Here is a 22178-nt window from a genome sequence, read left to right on the forward strand (position 1 = left end):
GTAGTTGAGTTTCAACTGAGGGAGCCAGCAGGATTGCTTGGAAAAGATGTTGCATTTGGAAGGTCAAACTAGAGGTTCCTCCCACAGAAAAGGAAATAGGTGTGGTTGTAAAACAGTAAGTACCTCAAGCCAAAATGAGATAAATAAGCTGGTCTTTGTGCCAGTTGTTTCCTTTACACCATTTATTACAGTGCATGAAAATGAAAATGCACTGTACTGTTCTTCCTAGGCTTCTTATTATTATTCTGCTTACCAATTTCATTTTTGCTATTCAGCTTGAACCATTTAACCTAGAAACTTTTTTAAAAATATATAATTTAAAAACGATTAAAATGTTCTCCATAGACTTAACATTGGGCTGATGACATCACAATAGAGCGGTTAAGCAATTAGAATCCTATGCAGATGGCCAGGCCACCTCATTTGTTTTTTTTTCATTTATTTATTTATTCAGAGAAAATTGACTGAGCATGAAAACTCTTTTGCAGCAATGCCCTGAGTATAAAAGCAATCAATAAAATAATCAAAAACATAAAATAAGAACAATAAGCAAGTACAAATTAACCCCAAGGGGAACGGCCTTACTTACAAAATAAACAGAATGAAATAAATAAAGTAATAAAACATATAAAATAATAATTAAAACAAGTCAGTTAAAACAAGCACACTGCTGTACAGGACTCATATCATGTAATAAAGCCTTGAATTTATCTGTAGATAAAAGTCTGTTAAGTCTCAACACCTCCGGCAAGTGGTTCCATTTGGTTGGTGCAAAAGACTGAAAAGCTAATTTGCCAATCTCAGTTCTCACTCGAGGAGTTTCTAGGGTAATACAACTTTGTGACCTTATACTATGTCTGCTCTGTCTAATTTAATAAAAGTGAAGGTAAGAAGGTAATTTACCTTGTAATGCCTTGTAGATAAATAGGTGGCAATGTCTTTCCCTCCTCTCATACAGAGAAGACCATCCTATATTCACTACCAGCACAAAACCCCTGAATTTGGTACTTAAAATCCCCTGAATTTGGTACTGAACATTTTCAGTAGGAAATTGGCCATTTTCAGTACAGATCACAACAAATTCAGTAGAAAATTTGCTGAATTTGTCCCTTAATTTGCCTGTTTCTTCTGAATTTTACCCATGAATTTAATTAAGGGGTAATTTAAGAATATAAAACCCCTGAAAACATACCTTCATTTAATGAATTAAGGGGTGATTTAAGGACTGTTCACTTAATTAAGAGGACTTTATACCCCTTAAAAACTCCTTATGTCAGACCTTAATTGGAGGAATTAAGGGATATTTTAAGAATATTTTAAGGTCCTTATATCCCTTAACCCCCCCTTATATTGGACTTATAAAATTGACTAATTCAGGGGGTATTTAATGTCCCTGAATTCATTAAGGGGTGGATTAAGGAGTGTTTAAGGCCCCTACACCCTTTAAAAAACACTTAAGTCAGACCTGAATTTTGATCAATTAAGGGGTGATTTAAGACCCCTGAACCTAAGGGGTGGTTTAAGACTCTTTTGAGGCATTTATACCCCTTATAACCTCCTGATATCAACCTTACCTTTGATGAATTAAGAGGCTATTTAAGGCCCCTGAATTTAATTAAGGGGTGGTTTAAGTAAGGGATAATCAACGACGCGCCGTGCGTTTATAGGAAAATAATGCACGTTCGAAGTGGTAATAAGGACCCGACGCCGCAGGCGGAGGGGACTTTACACTTCGATAAGTGCATTATTTTCCTATAAACGCACAGGGCGCGGAGTTGATTATCCCGCTTATACCACTGCTACTATCATTTTCGTTTATATTGCCGCTGTCTTAGATACAACGTTGCTGTTTTTACCGTTACATTCACATTGGCGAATTGATATTCAAGTGTAATAAGCCCAAAAAAACGAACTACTTCATAGCCGTGCGGTATATAGAAAAATAATGCACGTTCCAAATAGCGCATCACAATAGGAAATTTGACCAAGCAGTGGTATAAGGAGTTTTTAAGGTCCCTACATCCTTTAAAAACCACTTGTCAGACTTGAATTTAGATAAATTAAGGGGTGATTTAAGACCCCTGAACCTGATTAATAGGGGTGCAACGGATCGAAAAAGTCACGGTTCGGATCGTTCCTCGGATCAAGAGTCACGGATCGGATCATTTTTCGGATCAGCAAAAAAAAAAAAAAAAAGACAAGACAAGACAAATAAACATAGTTTTTTCTTTAACGGGATGTTGTAACGTGGCTCAAGCACTTTCAGCATGTGTTTAAAGTAGGCTATAGTGTTGTCACGATACCAAAATTATTGTTTCGATACCGATACTAAGTCAAGAATGACTTTTTCGATGCTTTTTTACAATTTTAGTTGATTTGGTGTTTAATCACCTTATATTGAATATTGTGTGATCATTCACACCAGTGGCCATCCAAGATTCTGCTTGACCCTCCACGCACAATCTGCATAATTACTAGTAGCTACAAATGTTTAGTCATTTGTGTAGGCTACTGATATAGCTATCTTTATTGTGGTGTGGAGGTTCGTATAGGAGGTGTGTGTAATTGAGTCCCTGTCGCTTTAAGAAATACGTGAGGGTAACTAATTAGGCTTCAGTCTCACGGTTTTATTGTTGAGAAAATAAGTTGGATATAGTGCATGATGACAAGGATATTTCATTAGATAAAATACATGTTAATAAAACTAACAAGTCGAAGAAAATCTTTCTGGGATCATAAAATAGATGAGTGTCTTGCAATGCTCCTTTATGATTTTAGTGAGCACAAGCTATCTCCAGATGTACAAGCTAGCCAAGGTTGCGTAGCTTATTGCTGACATTGAACCCAACAGTAGGCTAAGCCTAAATTACCTAAATATCATAGCATGGGTAGGTGCGCAACAAACTTGAGATGTAAGTGTGCACAAACGAACTTGATATTAGGCTATTATTGTGTTGCTGCTATGCAGCCACATCAGCACTTAAACTAGCAGCCATGTATTGCTGGTTATGGCATGACTGCTAATAACGTGTGTGAGAGCAAAAAAAGACGCGCAAGCAGGCTAGGGGAGCAGAGCAGGGAGGGACTAGAAGCATGCCTTGTGGACACGCATGTTACTTCAAAAGAACACACGGACATTATTATTATTAATTATTATAAATCAATCCGCGGATCATGTGTGTGCCGAACCGAAGATACTGATCCGAACGGATCACGGATCAATGATGATCCGTTGCACCCCTACTGATTAAGGGGTGTTTTAAGACTCTCTTCAGGCATTCATACCCCTTAAAACCTCCTGATATCAACCTTACCTTCGATGAATTACCTGTCTCCCTTCTTCCTTTCTTGTCAAAGGTTTTGGAGAAAGTGGTCTTCAAGCAAATGTGTGACTTCCTCTATCAGAATAACCTACTAGACCCTATGCAGTCTGGTTTCAAGAGTGGTCATTCTACTGAAACTGCTCTTCTATCTGTGACTGAAGCATTGAGAGTAGCTAAGTCCTCTGCTCAGTCATCAGTGTTAATTCTGTTAGATTTATCTGCAGCCTTTGATACGGTTAACCATGACATTCTCCTTTCTACACTATATGAACTGGGAATTTCTGGGAAAGCTCTTGACTGGTTCAAATCTTACCTTAAAGGGCGTTCCTTCAGCGTGTCTTGGCAGGGACAGATATCAAAGTCTCATGACCTCACTACAGGAGTCCCTCAAGGATCAGTATTAGGGCCCCTCCTTTTCTCTATTTACACCACTTCTTTAGGTGGGATTATTCGCTCTCATGGATTTGAATATCATTGCTATGCGGACGACACTCAACTTTTCCTATCCTTCCCACCTGAGGACTCTAGTGTTTCCCATCGGATCTCTGCATGCCTGAAGGATATTTCAATCTGGATGAAGGATCAGCACCTTCAGCTTAATCTTTCAAAAACTGAGCTCTTGGTGTTTCCAGCAAAAACAGCCATTCCCCAACAGATGAACATCCAGCTTGATTCATCCTCATTGACTCCAACTAGATCGGCACGTAACTTGGGTGTCATAATTGATGACTTACTTTCTCTGAGCATGTTGCCTCAATTGCAAAGTCATGTCGGTATACCCTGTACAACATTAGGAAGATCAGACCTTATCTGACACAAGATTCCACTCAGCTTCTTGTACAGGCAATGGTTATCTCCAAGCTGGACTACTGCAATTCCCTGTTAGCTGGCCTACCTGCTTGCGTATTAAGACCACTACAGTTGATTCAGAATGCTGCAGCACGACTGGTCTTCAATCAGCCAAAGAGGACACATGTAACCCCTCTCCTAGTTACTCTCCACTGGCTCCCTATAGTAGCCAGAATTAAATTTAAATCTCTCACTCTGGCCTATAGGACACTGACTGGATCTGCTCCTAGCTACTTCAGTTCTTTGATCAAGATGTACATTCCCAACCGCCCATTGCGATCTTCTGAGGAGCGTCTGTTATGTCGACAAACCATTCATGCTAGGTCAAACTGTAGATCCTATTCTTCAGTGGTTCCGTGTTGGTGGAATGAGTTGCCCAGTGCTCTCCGTTCCAGCAACAGTTTTGGATCTTTCAAGAGGGGTCTTAAGGCATATTTGTTTAATATGCACTTAGTCTTTTGAGCGTTTGTTATGTGTTATGGTTTGTATAATAGTATTGTTTTGTTATAATTTGTCCATTGTTAGAATTTGACATTTATTCTGCTATTGTCCTTAAATTTAGCCTTACCATGCTATAGTTATTGTTATTTATAATTAACTGAGTGACTTATTTGATTGCTATTCTCATTTCATTGTTTTATTTCTCATTAGGTTAGTGCTTAATTGATTGTTTTATTGATAATATTGCTATTCTCCCTTTTTTGTAATTGTTCACTGTTATTTAATTTGTATTGTTATTTATTTGTATGTCGCTTTGGACAAAGGCGTCTGCTAAATAACCATAACCATAACCATAACCATAACCATAACCATAACCAATTAAGGGGCTATTTAAGGCCCCTGAACTTAATTAAGGGGTTGTTTAAGGAGTTTTTAAGGCCCCTACACCCTTTAAAAACCACTTATGTCAGACCTGAATTTAGATAAATTAAGGGGTGATTTAAGACCCTTGAATCTGATTAAGGGGTGGTTTAAGACTCTTTTGAGGCATTTATATCCCTTAAAACCTCCTGATATCAACCTTACCTTTGATGAATTAAGAGGTTTTTAAGGCCCCTGAACCTAATTAAGGGGTGGTTTAAGACTTTGTTAAGGCCTTTATTCCCCTTAAAAAACACTTAAGTCAGACCTGAACTTCAACACATTTCACTTTTTTTGTTGAGCAGTTCCAACCTGACAGTGGAGAACTCAAATATTCAAGTTCAACTAAATCAAAAACAAAAGAATCAACAAATGCTTCCACCTTGAAATATCTGTTAACACCAAATAATTTAAGTATTGTAAGCAAGGATGACTTTACTCAAAATTGTTAAGTCCAATTTAAAAAAAAAAAAAACATTCCACAAGTCTGTGCGAGACCTAAATCTTCCTGGGGGGGGGGGGGGCATAGTTCTTCTAAAATGATGGCTGTATGGATGACTGTTGGCAGGGACTTCACAGCAGCAACACTGTCCTGTATGACTGTAAGGATTAATCCTCTTCCACATCTGTGTGAAACCAAAGGAAACATCAATGAATTTGAGAGAAATATATTTAAGCACACTTCCCCTACTGTGGTTACACATCATATCAATCTGCTAATCATCTTGATGCATTGTGGAAAGACACAAATTTCCACAACACAACATGCACAACATTCACAACATTTTACATTTAACAGTATGTAGGGATGTAATGATTACCAGTGTAACGGTAAAGCATGATGAAAACCCGAGGCTGTTTCTGACAGGCCTAGTAGGCCACAATGAAACAAAACTGGTAGTCTACTGATTCTGTTGTCCAATTGATGAATTTAACCACGATTTGGATTAAGATACACCTGCTTTAAACACTAGAAGCGCCGTGCCGTTCTGACCCACTTATACCTAGAAGCGCCACGCCCCGGTCATTTGACCGCTTTGACGACCTACTAGAAGCGCCGTGCTGGTGTGAACTACTTGTAGCGCGGCTGAGGCGGTCAAAAGACCGCTGAGTCCTTAGACTGGGAGGCTGTTACTTACACATAATGGTAGCTAGATGGCGCTTCGTGCACAAATCAAATCGTTTGGTCATACATTTGTCAGACCGTATTGTTGATAGTCTGTGGTTGTTTCATTATGACACAGCACGTTTGAGTTATCTGTTCATTTATTTGTGTTGATTTGTGTTGTTTGAGGTAAAAACTCTGGAAGAGTTTTTCATAGTATTATCATAGTATTTTCATAGTATTTCATTTTTTATATTTCGTTTTTACATTTTGTATGCTACTTAGAAATGCTGGCTATTTTACAACGGAGGCATACGCACCGGTGTTGTTGGATCTCGAGATCCGCAACCCGCAGTTCGGGTTTGGGCAGATAATCTAAGCTCTAAAATGAATGGGTGGCTAGTTCTAATTCACTCCCGAAATTCATTTCTATTAATTTAATAGGTAGCCTATAGGCTATGTTCGCGCCGCCGAAAATGATTCCACCTGGAACAAAGAGCCTAACCTCTGGTTTCAATTACACAGTAGCCAGGATTTCATGCCGCATTTTACAGGCTACCGCGGCTACTTTCTAAAACAATGTTCATTCATTTAGGGAGAAGCATCTTGTAGGGTCTAGCTACCTCGGAGGGAGGGAGATACAGAGAGCAGAAATGCTGAGCAGGCATAGGCGCGAGAAGTAGGCTAATTAAAAATGATGAGTGAAAAAGATATTCTCCGTTTTGCGAATGTGTAGGCTATGTTTCGATGTCTGCTGAAAAAAAGCTATAGGCCTAAATTGTTTCTACAATTTAAGCTAACTTCTATGTGAATTCGTGATTCACCATTGTCACACTCACACACATTACTTTTGGGAAGGCAGAGCCGTAGCCCACTGGTTAGAGCTTCAGCCCCTACGCCCAAGAGTTGCTGGTTCGATCCCCGACCTGTGTATGGCAGATGTTCTTTTGAGCAAGGCATCAATAAAGTATATTCTATTCTATTCTTTTCTATTCACACAACTACACGCACGCTGGCGAATTCGAACATTCTAAAACGCGCATATGCGATGAAACATGATTGCGCATTCTTCCACGAGTTGCATGTAAACAACAAACAGCCAGCCTACAGCCTATGCAGGAGGAGGCAGAGAGAGGGGTGGGGGTGGGGAGGCAGTTGTCAATGCAGCAGTGATGTCTGTAGCCTAGATCATGTCCACACGTAGCAAAACGACCCCCCCCCCCCTCCGTGAACTGGTTAGACGTGTATGGGGGAGGGGGAATGATCGGTTTCAAATAGGCTATGTTTGCAATGGATAGTGTGTTATGTAGTATAGACCCCGAAGCCATTTGCTTTGAGAATAATGGCTGGCTGATGAAGTTAGTGGCTGGCTAGCTGGCTCAGCCAAAAGCTAAATGCTGCTGCAGCCGCCAAAGTTTTCATGGCTTAATGATATTGGCCGGGTTTCCCAAAATCGTTAAGAAGCTCTTAAGTCCTAAGAACTTCTTAGGAGCGTTCTTAGAACATTCTTACAACGCTCCTAAGAAGTTCTTAGCACTTAAGAGCTTCTTAACAATTTTGGGAAACCCTGCCATTGGCTTTAGTTGCCACTTCATGTCTACAGAACATGCAACTGAGTCCTGTGTAGCCTATCATAGCAACGAGCACAATACTGATGTGGATGTGATGTCCAGTGGGAATCGTTTATAGGCTATCGTTTATTTTTCGCGTGTGTCTCTATGATATAATTATTTTTAGATGCAAAAAGTCTAACTGGCTTAGCCAAAGTTTGTCAGATGGCGGCTCAATTTGGCTTAGAAAATGATTGGCTGGCGAAAATATTTTTTGTTAATGGTAATTAGTATTGTGATTCATCCGTTTCTTTCAGATAGTTTGTTATTAAAAACCATGAACAAAAAAATAATTGTTCGTCAACGTTGAAAAATAGTCTGTGAATACAGTCAATGTGAGATAGGACTACAACATTTCGCTCGTGTCGAGTTGCGAACACGGGTCTTCTGCGTGGCAATCAAGGGAGTTAACGCTGCGCCACTAGACATCACTGTAGTCTTTATGAGGCGACTGATTTTACCTCTTTAGGTCTGCGTAGGTGGTTCCATTGTCACATTTTCATTTATAAGGCTATTATTGGTCATTTACCAAACTATCTCAGTAGTCTGTTGACTTGGAATCATTCATCTTACAATCTCCGCTCAGTTAACACTCTGGCTTTACATATTCCACGTAGAAAAACTGAATTTGGTAAAACTGCTTTTAGTTATGCTGCCCCCTGGTGTTGGAATTTGCTCCAAAAAGGTTTGAAGCTTTCTGTTTTTATCCCACTTGGACATTTTAAACAATTACTTAAAAAATCCAAATCTGAACAGTGCACATGTTTTCAATGATCCCTTGATGTAATTTTTTTAAATTGTCTCACATGTACTGTAAATCTGTGTTGCATGTTGCATGTTGTGTCATTGGCTTTAGTTGCTGTTTGTTGTTGTCCTGTCTAGTCTTCATGTCCTCTTTTTATGTTAGTCTATTTTGTCATCAATGTTTCTGTGTAACTTGTGTACTTGTTACCCCAGGGCTCCCTTGTAAAAGAGATTCAATTATCTCAATGGGTTATCACCTGGTAAAATAAAGGATAAATAAAATAAATAAATAAACTAGACATGACATATGCTGTCAATTTGGAAATAGCATAGCTGTTTGACGCTCAGTCAGTCCAGCATGTAAGAAAATGCTTATACATTAGTCTGAGCTTTAAAAGATAGCCTACAAATAGAGGATAAGATATACAACTATGAATGTATGTAGGCATACGTACATAAATAGACTATGACGAATTTCAGCTGAAATTTTTTTTATACATGTAGGCCTGCGCCTAATAGAACAACGTCGCAACGTTTTCAAAACAAACTCGCATTTTACCACTGTAAATCGCCTCCATGGACTATGCCATGTAAATGAAAAATAGTTATTAAAATAAATCACATATATAATACATATTGCACATATATAAACTATATGTTTTATGGTAAAATATTATTCTCATGCCCGACTGACAGGAAACCCTTGCGACATCTGCTGTGAGAAAAGAGAATAGCAGCCTGGACAAACATAGCCAAACGCGAGACAACATAGTGTTGTCACATAAGTGAGCGCAAAATAGCTCTAAACTAGCTTGTACCGGTGTGCTTTCGATCATGTAAAAATTCTGGGTGACAAAACACGCTTATTTAGGAAAAGTCGTGAACGTAGGGTCCTGGAATTTAATCGAGTGAAAAGATTTTATTTTTTTTGTAATCGCTGGGGTCAAAAGACCGCAGCCTGGCATTTCTAGGTATATCTAGGTGAAACCCACACGGCGCTTCTAGTAATACGCGTCAGCGGTCAAATGGCCGGCGCTTGGCGCTTCTAGTGTTAAAAGACAGAACATCTTTACCGAAAATGTGCGCTGTATCATGTAGCCACTCTGCGTCTTTTTACGTGCACATTTAAAACCAACAAAACCATTCAAAATGTTATCAGGAAAATATTGTTAAGTTTTATTTTGAGCACTTACTGGGGGGGTATTCCATCAAGCGAGCTAACCGTAAATCGCGGCTAACTTTGATAAGCCTCGCTAATTTTAGAGAGAGCTCGGTTCCATTACTCCCGCTAACAGGAATCTCAGCTGAGTTGCTGGGGTAACATATGCTTCTGAACTAACCTGGTCGGTGGCAGGCTAACTGCCGAGCTAAATTAATCTGTTGCAAATAAAAAACACCAGTCAGAAAACGAGTCCCAAACCGTTGGTTCCGCTTTCGTCACCTGTAGCCTACAACTTAAAAAATAGAAGGAGAAACTTTGTGTTGTAAGCATTGATTAAGGCTACCTATCCGCTAGTTTAAATGAATTTCTGAAAATTATGCAACTTACATTGTTTGAACTTGATCTGTGTGTGGTCCAAGGAATCTTACGGCTCTGCACACAGTACGTCTTTCGTGGTGTCATGCGCAGCGTGACAGGTCAACAACCTAGGCATGTTTTGCGTGTTCTCGGGTTCGGTTCCCATGCGATGAATTTACATAGGCTATGTTAACACATTAATATTGCCATGTTTAGTTATACTCTTTAATGAAAGGCATCACTATTAAGGGTCAGTAGCTTCAGTGACAGTAGGCAGTGTGCTATACGATGCAAGGCAAGCCAGCCTATAGCCTAATTCTGTAAAGGCTATAATAATTAAAACCGCTTCATATAGTCTAATTAATTAGGCATATAGTTCGGATATCAAAACAACTGTATTACACAAATTAAATATGAAATGACATATTGAAAGCCAATATTGCATTTCAGATAGGCTAATTATATTTCACAAACACTTTGGCAGAACTATATGCTTATGGGAGACAATAGGCTAGGTTTTCTCCCAATACTCCCAGGACAATATATAGGCTACTAATTTATTTTATGACCACCGAAATTTTTTTCACAGTGAACCCTTTTAATTTACAAACAGGTTATCTTTATTGTTGAATAGCCTATGCCAAAGTTGTTTTGAGTTTAAATAGCCTGCTTATTCACTCGTTTTGTTCAGAGTGAAGACAATCAAAGTCACAATTCAAAACATCTTAATTAGGCTGTTTAGCTATTTACAGTAGCCTACGATTTCGTTCCTTTTCTGTAGGCAACTATTTTTTTCACTCGGTGTTCAATTTGATTACTTCCGATGAAAATCCTGTAGATCGCTTGTAAATCGAACTGAAATCATCTAGTTTGCCTTAATTTTACGACATATATCCTCTTTTCGTCAATCTACGGTTTCGGTCTACTTTTCTACCTCGTGCACGAGCAGACATGAAGCTGATCTAAACCTCGTTTGAATAAACGAGGCCAAGATGCAGCTAACACAAGTTAAAGGGATAATCCGGAGTGAAATGCACTTTAGATCAATTTTTCGGACTATTGGGAGTACATACGTTGAGTTGACACCAAAATCATGTCATTCGGATGTATTTTGAGAAAGTTCGAGTTCACCGTTTTTAGCCAAAACTCGTTAGCCTGTAAGTGACCGGGGCAGGTCCTTTCGCCACTACAAAACGCTATTTTTATACCTCTTCTACTGTTCCAAACAACACTACACTTACGTGGTAGTGAGTAGAGGGTCCCTAAAGCCAAACCGAAGTATCCCCACGTCTTTATGTGGTCGGATAGAGAGTCCAGAATGAATTTAAAGGGATATTCCGCCATTTTTGGAAATACGCTCATTTTCCACCTCCCCTCGAGCAAAACAATCGATATTTACCTTGTTCCCGTTCATCCAGCCATTCTGTGAGTCTGGCGATACAACTTTTAGCTTCAGCCTAGCATAGATCACTGAATCGGATTAGACCATTAGCTTCTCGCCTGCTAGCTTCATGTTTAAAAGTGACTAAGATTTCTGGTAATTTTCCCATTTAAAACGTGTCTCCTCTCAAGTTAGAAAGTGCAATAAGACCAACTGAAAATGAAACCTGGCGTTTTTCTAGGCTGATTTGACATGGAACTACACTCTCATCTGGCGTAATAATCAAGGCAATTTACAAACTACTGGCACTACTACTGCTTGTTGTCTATGGGGACTATTTTCAGATGCTGCGTACGATATCACTGCGCCTATGGTACGTTTGCAAGTTGCCTTGATTATTACGCAGGCGAGAAGCTAATGGTCTAATCCGATTCAATGATCTATGCTAGGCTGAAGCTAAAAGTTATATCACCAGACTCACAGAATGGCTGGATGAACGGGAACAAGGTAAATATCGATTGTTTTGCTCGAGGGGAGGTGGAAAATGAGCGTATTTCCAAAAACGGAAATGTTAGTAAAGTGTTGTGGAAGCGTTGCGCAGCTGCCGCAGCGACATTTCCGGAAGGTACTGACTCGATTAAATTCATTCTGGACTCTCTATCCGACCACATAAAGACGTGGGGATACTTCGGTTTGGCTTTAGGGACCCTCTACTCACTACCACGTAAGTGTAGTGTTGTTTGGAACAGTAGAAGAGGTATAAAAATAGCGTTTTGTAGTGGCGAAAGGACCTGCCCCGGTCACTTACAGGCTAACGAGTTTTGGCTAAAAACGGTGAACTCGAACTTTCTCAAAATACATCCGAATTACATGATTTTGGTGTCAACTCAACGTATGTACTCCCAATAGTCCGAAAAATTGATCTAAAGTGCATTTCACTCCGGATTATCCCTTTAATGGAACGGCTTCAGCCCCAAGTAAAAGTTGACGCTAGTTCAAGCCAGGTTATTTTTGTTAAGCGCCGCCTTTATAAGCGACGTTAATGGAATACCCCCCAGGTCTTGCTCATTGGATCCAAATAATAGCAAACTCCAAGTCATGGTAGGTAAGTTAAGCTATAAGCACATAGCCAAACATGACCAAGGAAAAAGTGAACGGGACAACACACAATGGCCCAATCCCAATAGAGAGCCGAAGTCCCGCCCCTTCCGTTTGCCTCCATGGGACCTATTTTTGGATTTTTTTTTAATGGCAGTCAATGGGGAAAGATAAATTATTTTCTGGTCCCGATTGTCTTGTGCCTTGAATTACACATATGATGTTTGTCAATTTTAATGACAATTTTTCATGTAAAGACATTTGAAAAGTATGTCGTAACTAGTGACTTACAACATTGTGAAAGATCGTGTTTCCAACGACTAAACACATCAGCCGCGTTAGTGACGTTAGACCAATTCACAGCCACGGGCGCCAGCAACAGGTCTTATTTGAGCTTCCCCCTTGCCGATGAAAATATCATGAGTCAGAGGATTAAACACATCAGATAAGTTGTATTTCATTCATAGACTGTACAAACACTATAGAAAGTCATCATACTCTTTTGAAATAGTTACTTTTTTTGTCTTACAGCCTGAAATCAAAACTCATTTTAAAAACAATCTTTTCCAGTTTTATTTACAAATTTAGCTGCACAACATCAAAATAATGAAAAAAAAGTCAACCGTTCTGAAAATTAATTTAGAATAACAGGGTTGGAAAAGTTATCATACCCCTGACTTAATACTTTGTAGAGCTTCCTTTTGCTTTCATTACAGCCATCAATCTGTTTGGATATGTGTATTATAGCTTTGCACACCTAGATTGGGGAATATTTGCCCAATTTTCCATGCAGAATTGTTAAAATCCAGTCAAATTCTGTAAGGAACGGCGATGGACCATACCTAGTGTGAAGCATGGTGGGGGCAACATTATGTTGTGGGGATGTTTCTCTTCAGTGGGGACTGGGCAATTGGTCAGGATTGGAGGGAAAATGGATGCTGCCAAGTACACCCAAATGATTGAGGAAAACCTGCGTCCCTCTGCTAGACAGCTGAATATGGGCAGGTCATTCGCCTTCCAACACGGCAAAGGTCCTAAACATACTGCCAAAAGAACAAAGTAGTGGCTTAAGGATAGGATGGTGACTAGCCTTGAGTGGCAAAGTCAGAGCCCTGACTTAAATCCTATAGAAAATCTGTGGATTGACTTGAAGAGAGCAGTCCATCGCCATTCCCTACAGAATTTGACTGAATTTTAATAATTCTGCACAGAAGATTGGGCAAATATTCCCCAATCTAGGTGTGGAAAGCTATAATAGACATATTCAAACAGATTGAGGGCTGTAATGAAAGCAAAAGGAAGCTATACAAAGTATTAAGTCAGGGGTATGATGACTTTTCCAACCCTGTTATTAGTTTTAATTTTTTATTAATTTTCAGAACTGTAGACTAAATAGCAGACCAACTGCTAACGCATCACAAAGCCATTTTTACTCTTAACTTTACACATGATGCAGTTTACAGCGTACATGCTTCATGAGACACAATTACAGTACACAGTTCTGGGTTCTGTTCTGTTGGTGCCGATGAAACGGCAGTATGTCTAGAGGAGAAAAATGAGGCATACATTGACAAGTGCACTGACTTGTGATGCATGATGATGACTCGATGATGCATTAGGGCTGCTTTGCATCCTCTGAAAAACGTGCAGCTTGTGTAGGGGAAGAGGGATCATTACAGTTTTTCTCAAATGCTAAAACACAAAAGCCAATCCTCTAAACCAAATGACCAGTTGTCTAAACACATTTACTAAATCTAGCCACAATTTTTCAATACCATAAACACATTTCACATGAAGACACAATTCACAAAACACAATCCTCCGTTCTCATAAATCTAAGCACATTTTCCTTGCTAAAACACATGTTGCAAAACATATTCTCAAATGAAAGCTCATGTGATGCAAAATGCTTGCCACAGTCAGCAATAACTGAACACAATGAACACACCTGGCGTCATTTATTATACCCGACTCAAAAATGAAGACACTTGTTGCTAATGCGCACAGTGACTGTGGCGTGTGTGTGTGTGATGTGAATGAAGAAAATAAAAGAACTTCACACCCTGATCACGTTTTTAAGAGTACTGTTGTGTGCAATAGATTCTGTTTTTTGCATTGAGTTGTGTTACAGTAGTGTACTTGCAGAATTTTCTGTACTCTTCATATGAAACTCACAACTCTAAATGAAGAGCTCTTTTCCAAAACGCTATAAATCCATTTTTGAAAACATTACTGTACTGTAACAAATCATGTTACTGTATTTACAGTAATTGTGTTTTTCAAGTGATATCAATAAAAATGCATTTGTTTTGTTTTTATTGAGTAAAGATAGATTACTGTAACTAAACATAACCCAATACAGTTTCACTGAGATTACTTGAAAAACAAAATGTAAAAAATATATTTATGAAAATTCATTAGTAAAATGGTGGATATAGCGTTTTGGAAAATAACTCTTCAAATTCCTAATCCTCTGCTGAGATCTAATAAGATCCGTTACTCTAAAGTTTTTTAAAAATATGCATTGGCAGTTATGAAACAAAGAACCTGCTCACAAATTGAGCATTGTGTTTTCAATTGTTTTGCTGTAGTGTGTAATGATGTGTATAGTGTTTACTTTTTTGAAAGCTTTGAGCTGCTCTTTTGGAGTGAAAGTTTGAGTTTTGAAGTGAGAAGGTGTGGTTGTGCTTATGTAGCTTTAGAAAAGGGTGTTGTGTTTAGACATTGGGGAACATGGAGGAAACGTTTGTGAAATGTGTTTTAGCATTTGAGAAAAACTGTAACATACTGGAGGCCATTGCCCATTAGGAATGGGCAAATTTACATTTGCAACAGGTTAAAACATAAATGGGTAACACTTTATAATAACTACACACAATTCATCATCTATTAAGCATTTGTTAACTATTAGTTAATGGTTTGTTAATCATTAGTAATTTATTGTTCATGCATAATTCATCATCAGTAAAGCATTTGTTCACAAAGTTATGAATGGTTTGTTCATAGTAAATAAAACAAATGTTTGTAAATACATGGTTTATACCTTATAAATAATGAAACAACCATTTATAAATGAAATCATCTCCCTATTATGAACCAGTTACAAACTATTAGTAAATGCTTTGATCATCATTTGTTAAGTATTACTCCTATGTTAATTCTCATACTGTAATTCATGATTTACTCAAGAGTTACAGGTGGTTAGTTAATGATTTTTGTGAGCTCATCTAAAGTGAGGACTGTATATGCCTTGCTACATATTTACAAATGAGTTATAAAGGTTACAGTTCAGGTTTATTCATTTAGCAGACACTTTCATCCAAAGAGACTTACACTATCAATGAAATTAAAGAGCAAAGCCACAATGGTGGCACCCAGGGATTGAACCCACAATTGTTAGGCTTACAGCATGCTAGCCCAATGCCTAAACCACTACACTACCCCTGCATATTGTGGCTATAAATTCAAAAATATAAAACAGATGCGCGTGTTTGCTATGAACAAACATTTATAATTGTGTATAGGATTTACAGATGAGAGTTAATTTAGGAATTATGCTTCAAAATTAAGAACACAGCATTTAATAACATGCTTAACAGTGTGTAGTAGAAGACACTCTTGCATAGTTTTATGTGTTTTTAACTGAGCGGATGTTATGTTCTTCACTTCACAACAAACAATCAATAAACACCAGAGTAAAGTGACAATGTTTTTACTTGGTTAACTTCACTTCAGTATACGTCAGTCAATTATTTACTTGTATGCTTTAACTCTCTAACTATTGTATCAATGCGCTGCTTAGTGCTACATCAAATGTAGTCATACGCATAACAAGAAAGTAGTCCTCTGAAAACAAGTAAAAGTAGATCCCATCTTCTTTCAGAGTAAAAATGGCGGAATATCCCTTTAAAATTGTGTTGTTTTAACCCAGCTTTTTTTAGAGTGTACTGTATAATATAATACATTTCCACAAGGAAATGCTAGATCTTGATGAAGTAAAGATAGAAGATGAATATGATACACTGACTCACATAAAAAAATATATACCCCATCATAGTTTTACACACAATAACTTTCATGTCACACCATATGACAATTTTAGTCACCAACACAAGACATTAGTGAATAAATATGAATTCCAATACAAATTCTAAAAGATCATACATATTTTGGGAATAGGAGAGTCAGTACAACAGAACTAAGTGATTCCCATCCATAATATCTGAATTTTTTTTCAAAAACTTTTTTTCGGCCTAAAACGTCAACCACCCATATACAGTTTAAGCGGAGTCTTTCAACTGATATTGACCTGGCAGCGCATAGCTGTATTGTCATGGTTACTGCCATTCACTTACATGCTTTTTAAGCTAGCGTTCGCTAGCTAGCTAGCTCGGTTCACAGACTAATTAAATTATTCGTTCCGTGTCCTATAGAATGATATAATATATAGCGTAAAGCGTTTTGTAAACCCTCTATAGTATAACCATTTATATCACCATTGATATACTTATTAATACCAACCATCATGACTTACAGTAATACTAACACACTCTATTTCTCTTCCCTTTCCCCTATACCTCACCTGTGAGATAAACCATTACCAGCCATCAACCATCTCTGTGCCTGTCCCTCATCACACCTGAAGTCACATCCCTCTGACTGCCCTACCATCGCCATTGCCTTCGCCATCCCTATGACTGCCCTACCATCGCCTGCTGTGGTTCCCTGCCCGAATCTTTGGCCCAGTACGCATCCCAGCGACCCATCACTTTCCGAAATAACTAATGGATTACTAATGGACAATTTATTCCCTACACTGGACTATTTGAACTTTCATTGTCATTGTAACTTTCAAACTACAAATGACTGTACTGTAACTGACCCAAGGCAGATGGGTTGGGCCCTTGAGTCGTGGATCTGTCTGAGGTTTCTTCCTATATGAGTTTTTCCTTGCCCCTGTTACTCATGGGCTCTCTTTGAATGTCTAACACTCTGTAAAGCGCCAAGAGACATGTGTTATGTATTGGCGCTCTATAAGCGACATTAAATTGAAATTGAAAATTGATAGCCTATAATAATTGTATAGTAATAATGTATTACTTTGTTCAGCGTCTGGTAGTCATATAAACATGCCAGTGGTGTTGTAAGGTGAAATGGGTTGTGATCGCAAATTTACATAGTTATTAAACTAGTGATAACAGCACTAACATAGGGCAGCTAGATTGTACACTGTGTCTCAAACCGCGCACTTCTGCACTTAAAATACTTAATTTGAGTGCGTGAGGGCGTTTACACTGAAATTTCGAACGATACGAAGGGCACTGCAAGTCCCCGGATGGTGCACTCATAACGGTCAAAAAGTTGAATGTGGAACGCTGGACACTTCTCGCCCTCAACGGACGCCATGTTGGCTAAATAACGGAAGGGGAGGGAGTATTTTCAAACTCGTGGAAATCGCGGTAGAGAAATCTGAAGCAGCAGCGGTGGAAAACACACTTTACAGAGGTACAAGCAAGTTACAACATAAACTGTTCATGTTTTGACACAGTACGACCATGTCACGGTGGAATTGAGGACACCAATAAAAACATATTTAAACGTTACGATCGTCATTTCCGTGAAGTGCACGGAGGTTAGCGTTTGATATGAGACGACACTATTCTGTTAAATGCTAGCAGTGGTGGAAGGGCATTATGAAGGTAACATTTCAATATATCTCTGAGCTAGCGCTATACGTCCCATCAGAACCCATTGATTCGACTCGTCTTCTTGCCGTCCAGTTAGCTATTTCGCTGTGGTGCGAACTTTTCTGACATCATTGGCAAGGGGTGAATAGGTATAGGGAGGGAAAGTAATCTCATCGCCATCTAGTGGTTGCGTTCCTATAGGCTAGCGGGAGTGGAGGGGATTTCCTTTTAGAAAAAATATATCTCGGCCCACGATGGGAACTTAGTTAAATGCCTTCAATATGCTATGCATTTAGGTCAGCTCTATTGCTTCTAGTGGTCATACTTTATTTTTTAGGATCAGTTTAATTGTTTTGAGTTTGTTTGTAACATGGTGATAAAGAACTACAGTAGCTACAGTAGCATTTGACGTCACCAGTTTTGGGCGCTTCATCTCCAACTGATCAAAACGGCAATTTGCTTAAAGGAATACGCCACCCAAAAATGAAATGAAGCCAGTCTCGGTCACCCCCAGAGTTAGAACAGTGAAAAAAACCCGGTTAAAATCCGTCCGGGCATTGTCCTGCCTTGGGAGCAGCGTTTTTAGCTTTAGCTTGGCACAGTTGCTGTAAGTGAAGGGTGTCAGTTAGCACGTCCTCCAAAAAAGTGACTGAGACATCAAATTTTTTTTTTCTAAATATATCTTGGGAGACGTGTGTTCAGAACAAGTACAAATCATAATGCAAAATCGAACGAGGCTATTACCTGGGCAGATATTTACTTGGAACTATATTCAGCCTCATCACAGGTGAAGCACCGCTAGTCTAACGTAGCACTTGAAAACTCCTAACTTCGACTGGAACTTCACGGAATGGGATTCAAGTGCTACTGCATGAGAACCTTGTGCCTATCTAGCAGTGCTTCGCCTGTGATGAGGCCGAATATAGTTCCAAGTAAATATCTGCCCAGATGATAGCCTCGTTTGATTTTGCATTATGATGTGTACTCGTTTTTAACACATGGCTCCCAAGATATATTTAGAAAAAAATGTAGATGTCTCGTCACTTTTTTTTAAGGACGTGCTAACTGACACCCTTCATTTACAGCAACTGTGCTAAGCTAAAGCTAAAAACGCTGCTCCCAAAGCAGGACAATGCCCGGACGGATTTTAACCGGGTTTTTTTCACTGTTCTAACTCTGGGGGTGACCGAGACTAGCCTGACGACGTCATACTCAATTCTTGTCAGAATATGAGTCTGAATCTGCTCCATTCAGCTGCGATTATGGGGCGTGATTCAAACGATACAGGGCGGGGGGGGGGGGGGGATAGCTCCGCACTCATTGGATAGACCAAACCAAACAGAACAAGTTATTGGCTGTCAGTATCTGCTAAATCTAAGACAACGAAATGTGTAGCAGGGGCTGGAAAACATCCTCCTTCGTTTTTAAAAATAATTCCTTCAAACTGTATGCAATGAACAGCTGGGGAAGTGTGTTGTTAACCCAACTAGCAAACAGACATTTTTAAACATTGGTCCGAACATTGGTCCGAACAGATAGATGTATCTCGAATAGTAGCAGCTGAACGGAGCAGTGCCAGACCGAAGTTCCCTGCAGAAAAAGAATGTAGGCGGGGCTAAACTTCGGTCTGGCATCCAGGCTAGACCGAGACTGGCTTAATTTCATTTTTGGGTGGCGTATTCCTTTAACTGGCTTTACAGATTTTTGTAATAACAGAGAGCGATGTAAACCGCGTGGTAATTACCTTTATGTTGGGATAACTTGTGTTGTGCTCCTACTCACACAAGAGCTGGCAGTAAGCGTGATTACTAACTAACCAACTAACTAGCTAATAAACAAACCATGCTAGGTGAGTAATGTCGTCGAAGGGTGTCACGTCACTTGTAGTTGTAGTCCATTTATGAAATGAAACGAGCAATTACGTGGCGTAAAATAAGGCGAAATAGGGTCTGCTATTTTCACAGTTAGTAGATTATTACAGTATGCAGACTGAAAAATATTTTTGGTGGATAAGATGGTATAGCTGCTTAGTATTTATTTGAAAAGTCGGTCTATGGGACTTAACATTGGAGCAGCTCTTCGATAGGAACGCAACCGCTTGGGGCGCAGGTTTTCACTTTCCCTACCTATGGTAAAGGGTATATTATGATGTGGGGCTATTTTAATACCAAAGGCCAAGGGGACTTTGATGCATAGTAGCTGGATCCATGAATTAGGCCTAACTAGCCTTTTGAAAATAAAAATCTGCCCGTCTCTATGTGAATTTAATATAGGGGTGTGTATAATTGTCCCCTGTATTTTATAGGAGAACTTTTCTTTATTTACTCAAAGAAAAGTGGTGTTCTTAAGGTTGGATTTTTACTCAACCCTCCTTTCTATGTTTTCTAAACTAATTTCCTTCTTTAATATTAATTATTATTGTTTTCCTTTTCCTCTTGATATTGCTCTAAAACTACGTTTGAATCTGTCTTTTCCTTGCAACCCCATTCTAGTGTGTAGTGTACTTCGTTTTGTTATGTCCTTAATTTTCATCAGTAATAATAATTTAAAAAAAGTGTTGACAACTTCCGGTGGAATTGGACTGGACTGGTGTTTTGCGTGCGTGGCGGATCTAGGTGGAACGTCTGACGTTAGCGACTGAGGCTTGGAAGTGTTTATTGTTCCTAGTGTCGTCGAGGACAGAAAAGCGTTGGTATAGTAGAAACAAACGAATATAGCACAGAAGCGGTTTTTTAAAAAAAATAAACAAAACAAAAAAACAGTGAAGCTTATTTAGACAGGACCAATCGACAATGGCTTATGCATACCTCTTCAAATACATCATTATCGGAGACACAGGTAAGTAGTCACTGCATGCTGATCCATAGACAACGACATCGATAGCTACCATAGCAAGCCTGCTAGTTAGCTATCAATAGCTATCTTGTATTTCCGCAGTGTTGGAGTCAATGACGTGGTATAAGCTAGGTTGGAGGGGTGGGATGGCCGTCTGGTTATTTCTTGCTAGTTAGCTAGCTAATGTTACTTCCGAAATTATGATAGTATCGAACCTCACGAACTGACGTTGTCTTGTCCAACGTGAAACAAGCGATTGGAGCTGCCATGCTGTGACAGTCAACCAAATTAAAATATCTTCTGCACAACAATATAACCTGTTCCTACGATGCCAGCCTATTGTGTTCGCTGACTAACGTCAGCTAACGTTACTCAGAATTAAACATGGGGGTGGTGTTGGTGTTTACAGCTGATGGTAACGTTAGCCAATGAGCTAACGTTAGCTTGACAGTTTCAACAACCGGCAACTTCAACAGTATCATACTAACATTAGTACCTGACTTTAACGTTAGGTTAATGTCACCTATTGGTATCAGGCTGGCCAGAAACTTCTGCCGACAAGTTCCTCCTAGGTCTACCGTTAACGCAAATCGCCATTGCAAAGTGACGTTGACGCTTCGGTAGTTTTGCAAGACAACTGACATTTAACGTTACTTATCAATTGCCACTATTACACTATTAGAGCACTAATGTTATGTTTTTCTAAGTGTGTATTCCCATTATTTGCCATAGACTTCAGTCACTGTGCTGCATGCTACTGTCATGTTGAAATATTAAAGAATCATTAGTTGTCTAAAGCTAACCTGGCTAAGCGCGGTAGCTAACGTCTTCCAATTGCGATGCTTTATCTCGACATCGAACCAACTGACTTTGCAATGTCATAGCAAAAGCTAAGGTTTAGGCTTAGTGTATTCTAATTCCGTTTCTCAGTTGATGAAATGGCGTGCTTAAATATGTTTTTTTTTTGTTTGTTTGTTTTGTTTTTTTGTCGGAAAAACGTAAGTCTGAGCCATAGCTATCTTCAATTTTAGTTTTCGCGAATTTGCAACAGTAATGTTAACGTTGACTTGGTAGTATGCTACTTGCTCAACTAGTTATCATGCCATTGTTGCTCGAATGCTTTATTTGATGTAAAGTTCATTCCGATTTAACTGTAACCGATGATG

General features: G+C 39.1%; 1 protein-coding gene across 1 annotated transcript in view; it reads left to right on the plus strand.

The window, feature by feature from the left end:
- Positions 1-20789: 20789 nt before the first annotated feature.
- The window catches only part of rab2a (RAB2A, member RAS oncogene family), a 55102-nt gene continuing 53713 nt past the window's right edge, over positions 20790-22178 (plus strand). The window contains exon 1 of the mRNA XM_062517127.1: positions 20790-21015. Coding sequence (XP_062373111.1) covers positions 20970-21015 — 46 coding nt within the window. The 5' untranslated portion in view covers positions 20790-20969. The remainder of the gene's footprint in view (positions 21016-22178) is intronic.

The sequence above is a fragment of the Sardina pilchardus genome, chromosome 2 (genome assembly GCF_963854185.1).
Source record: "Sardina pilchardus chromosome 2, fSarPil1.1, whole genome shotgun sequence".
Taxonomy (NCBI): Eukaryota; Metazoa; Chordata; class Actinopteri; order Clupeiformes; family Clupeidae; genus Sardina; species Sardina pilchardus.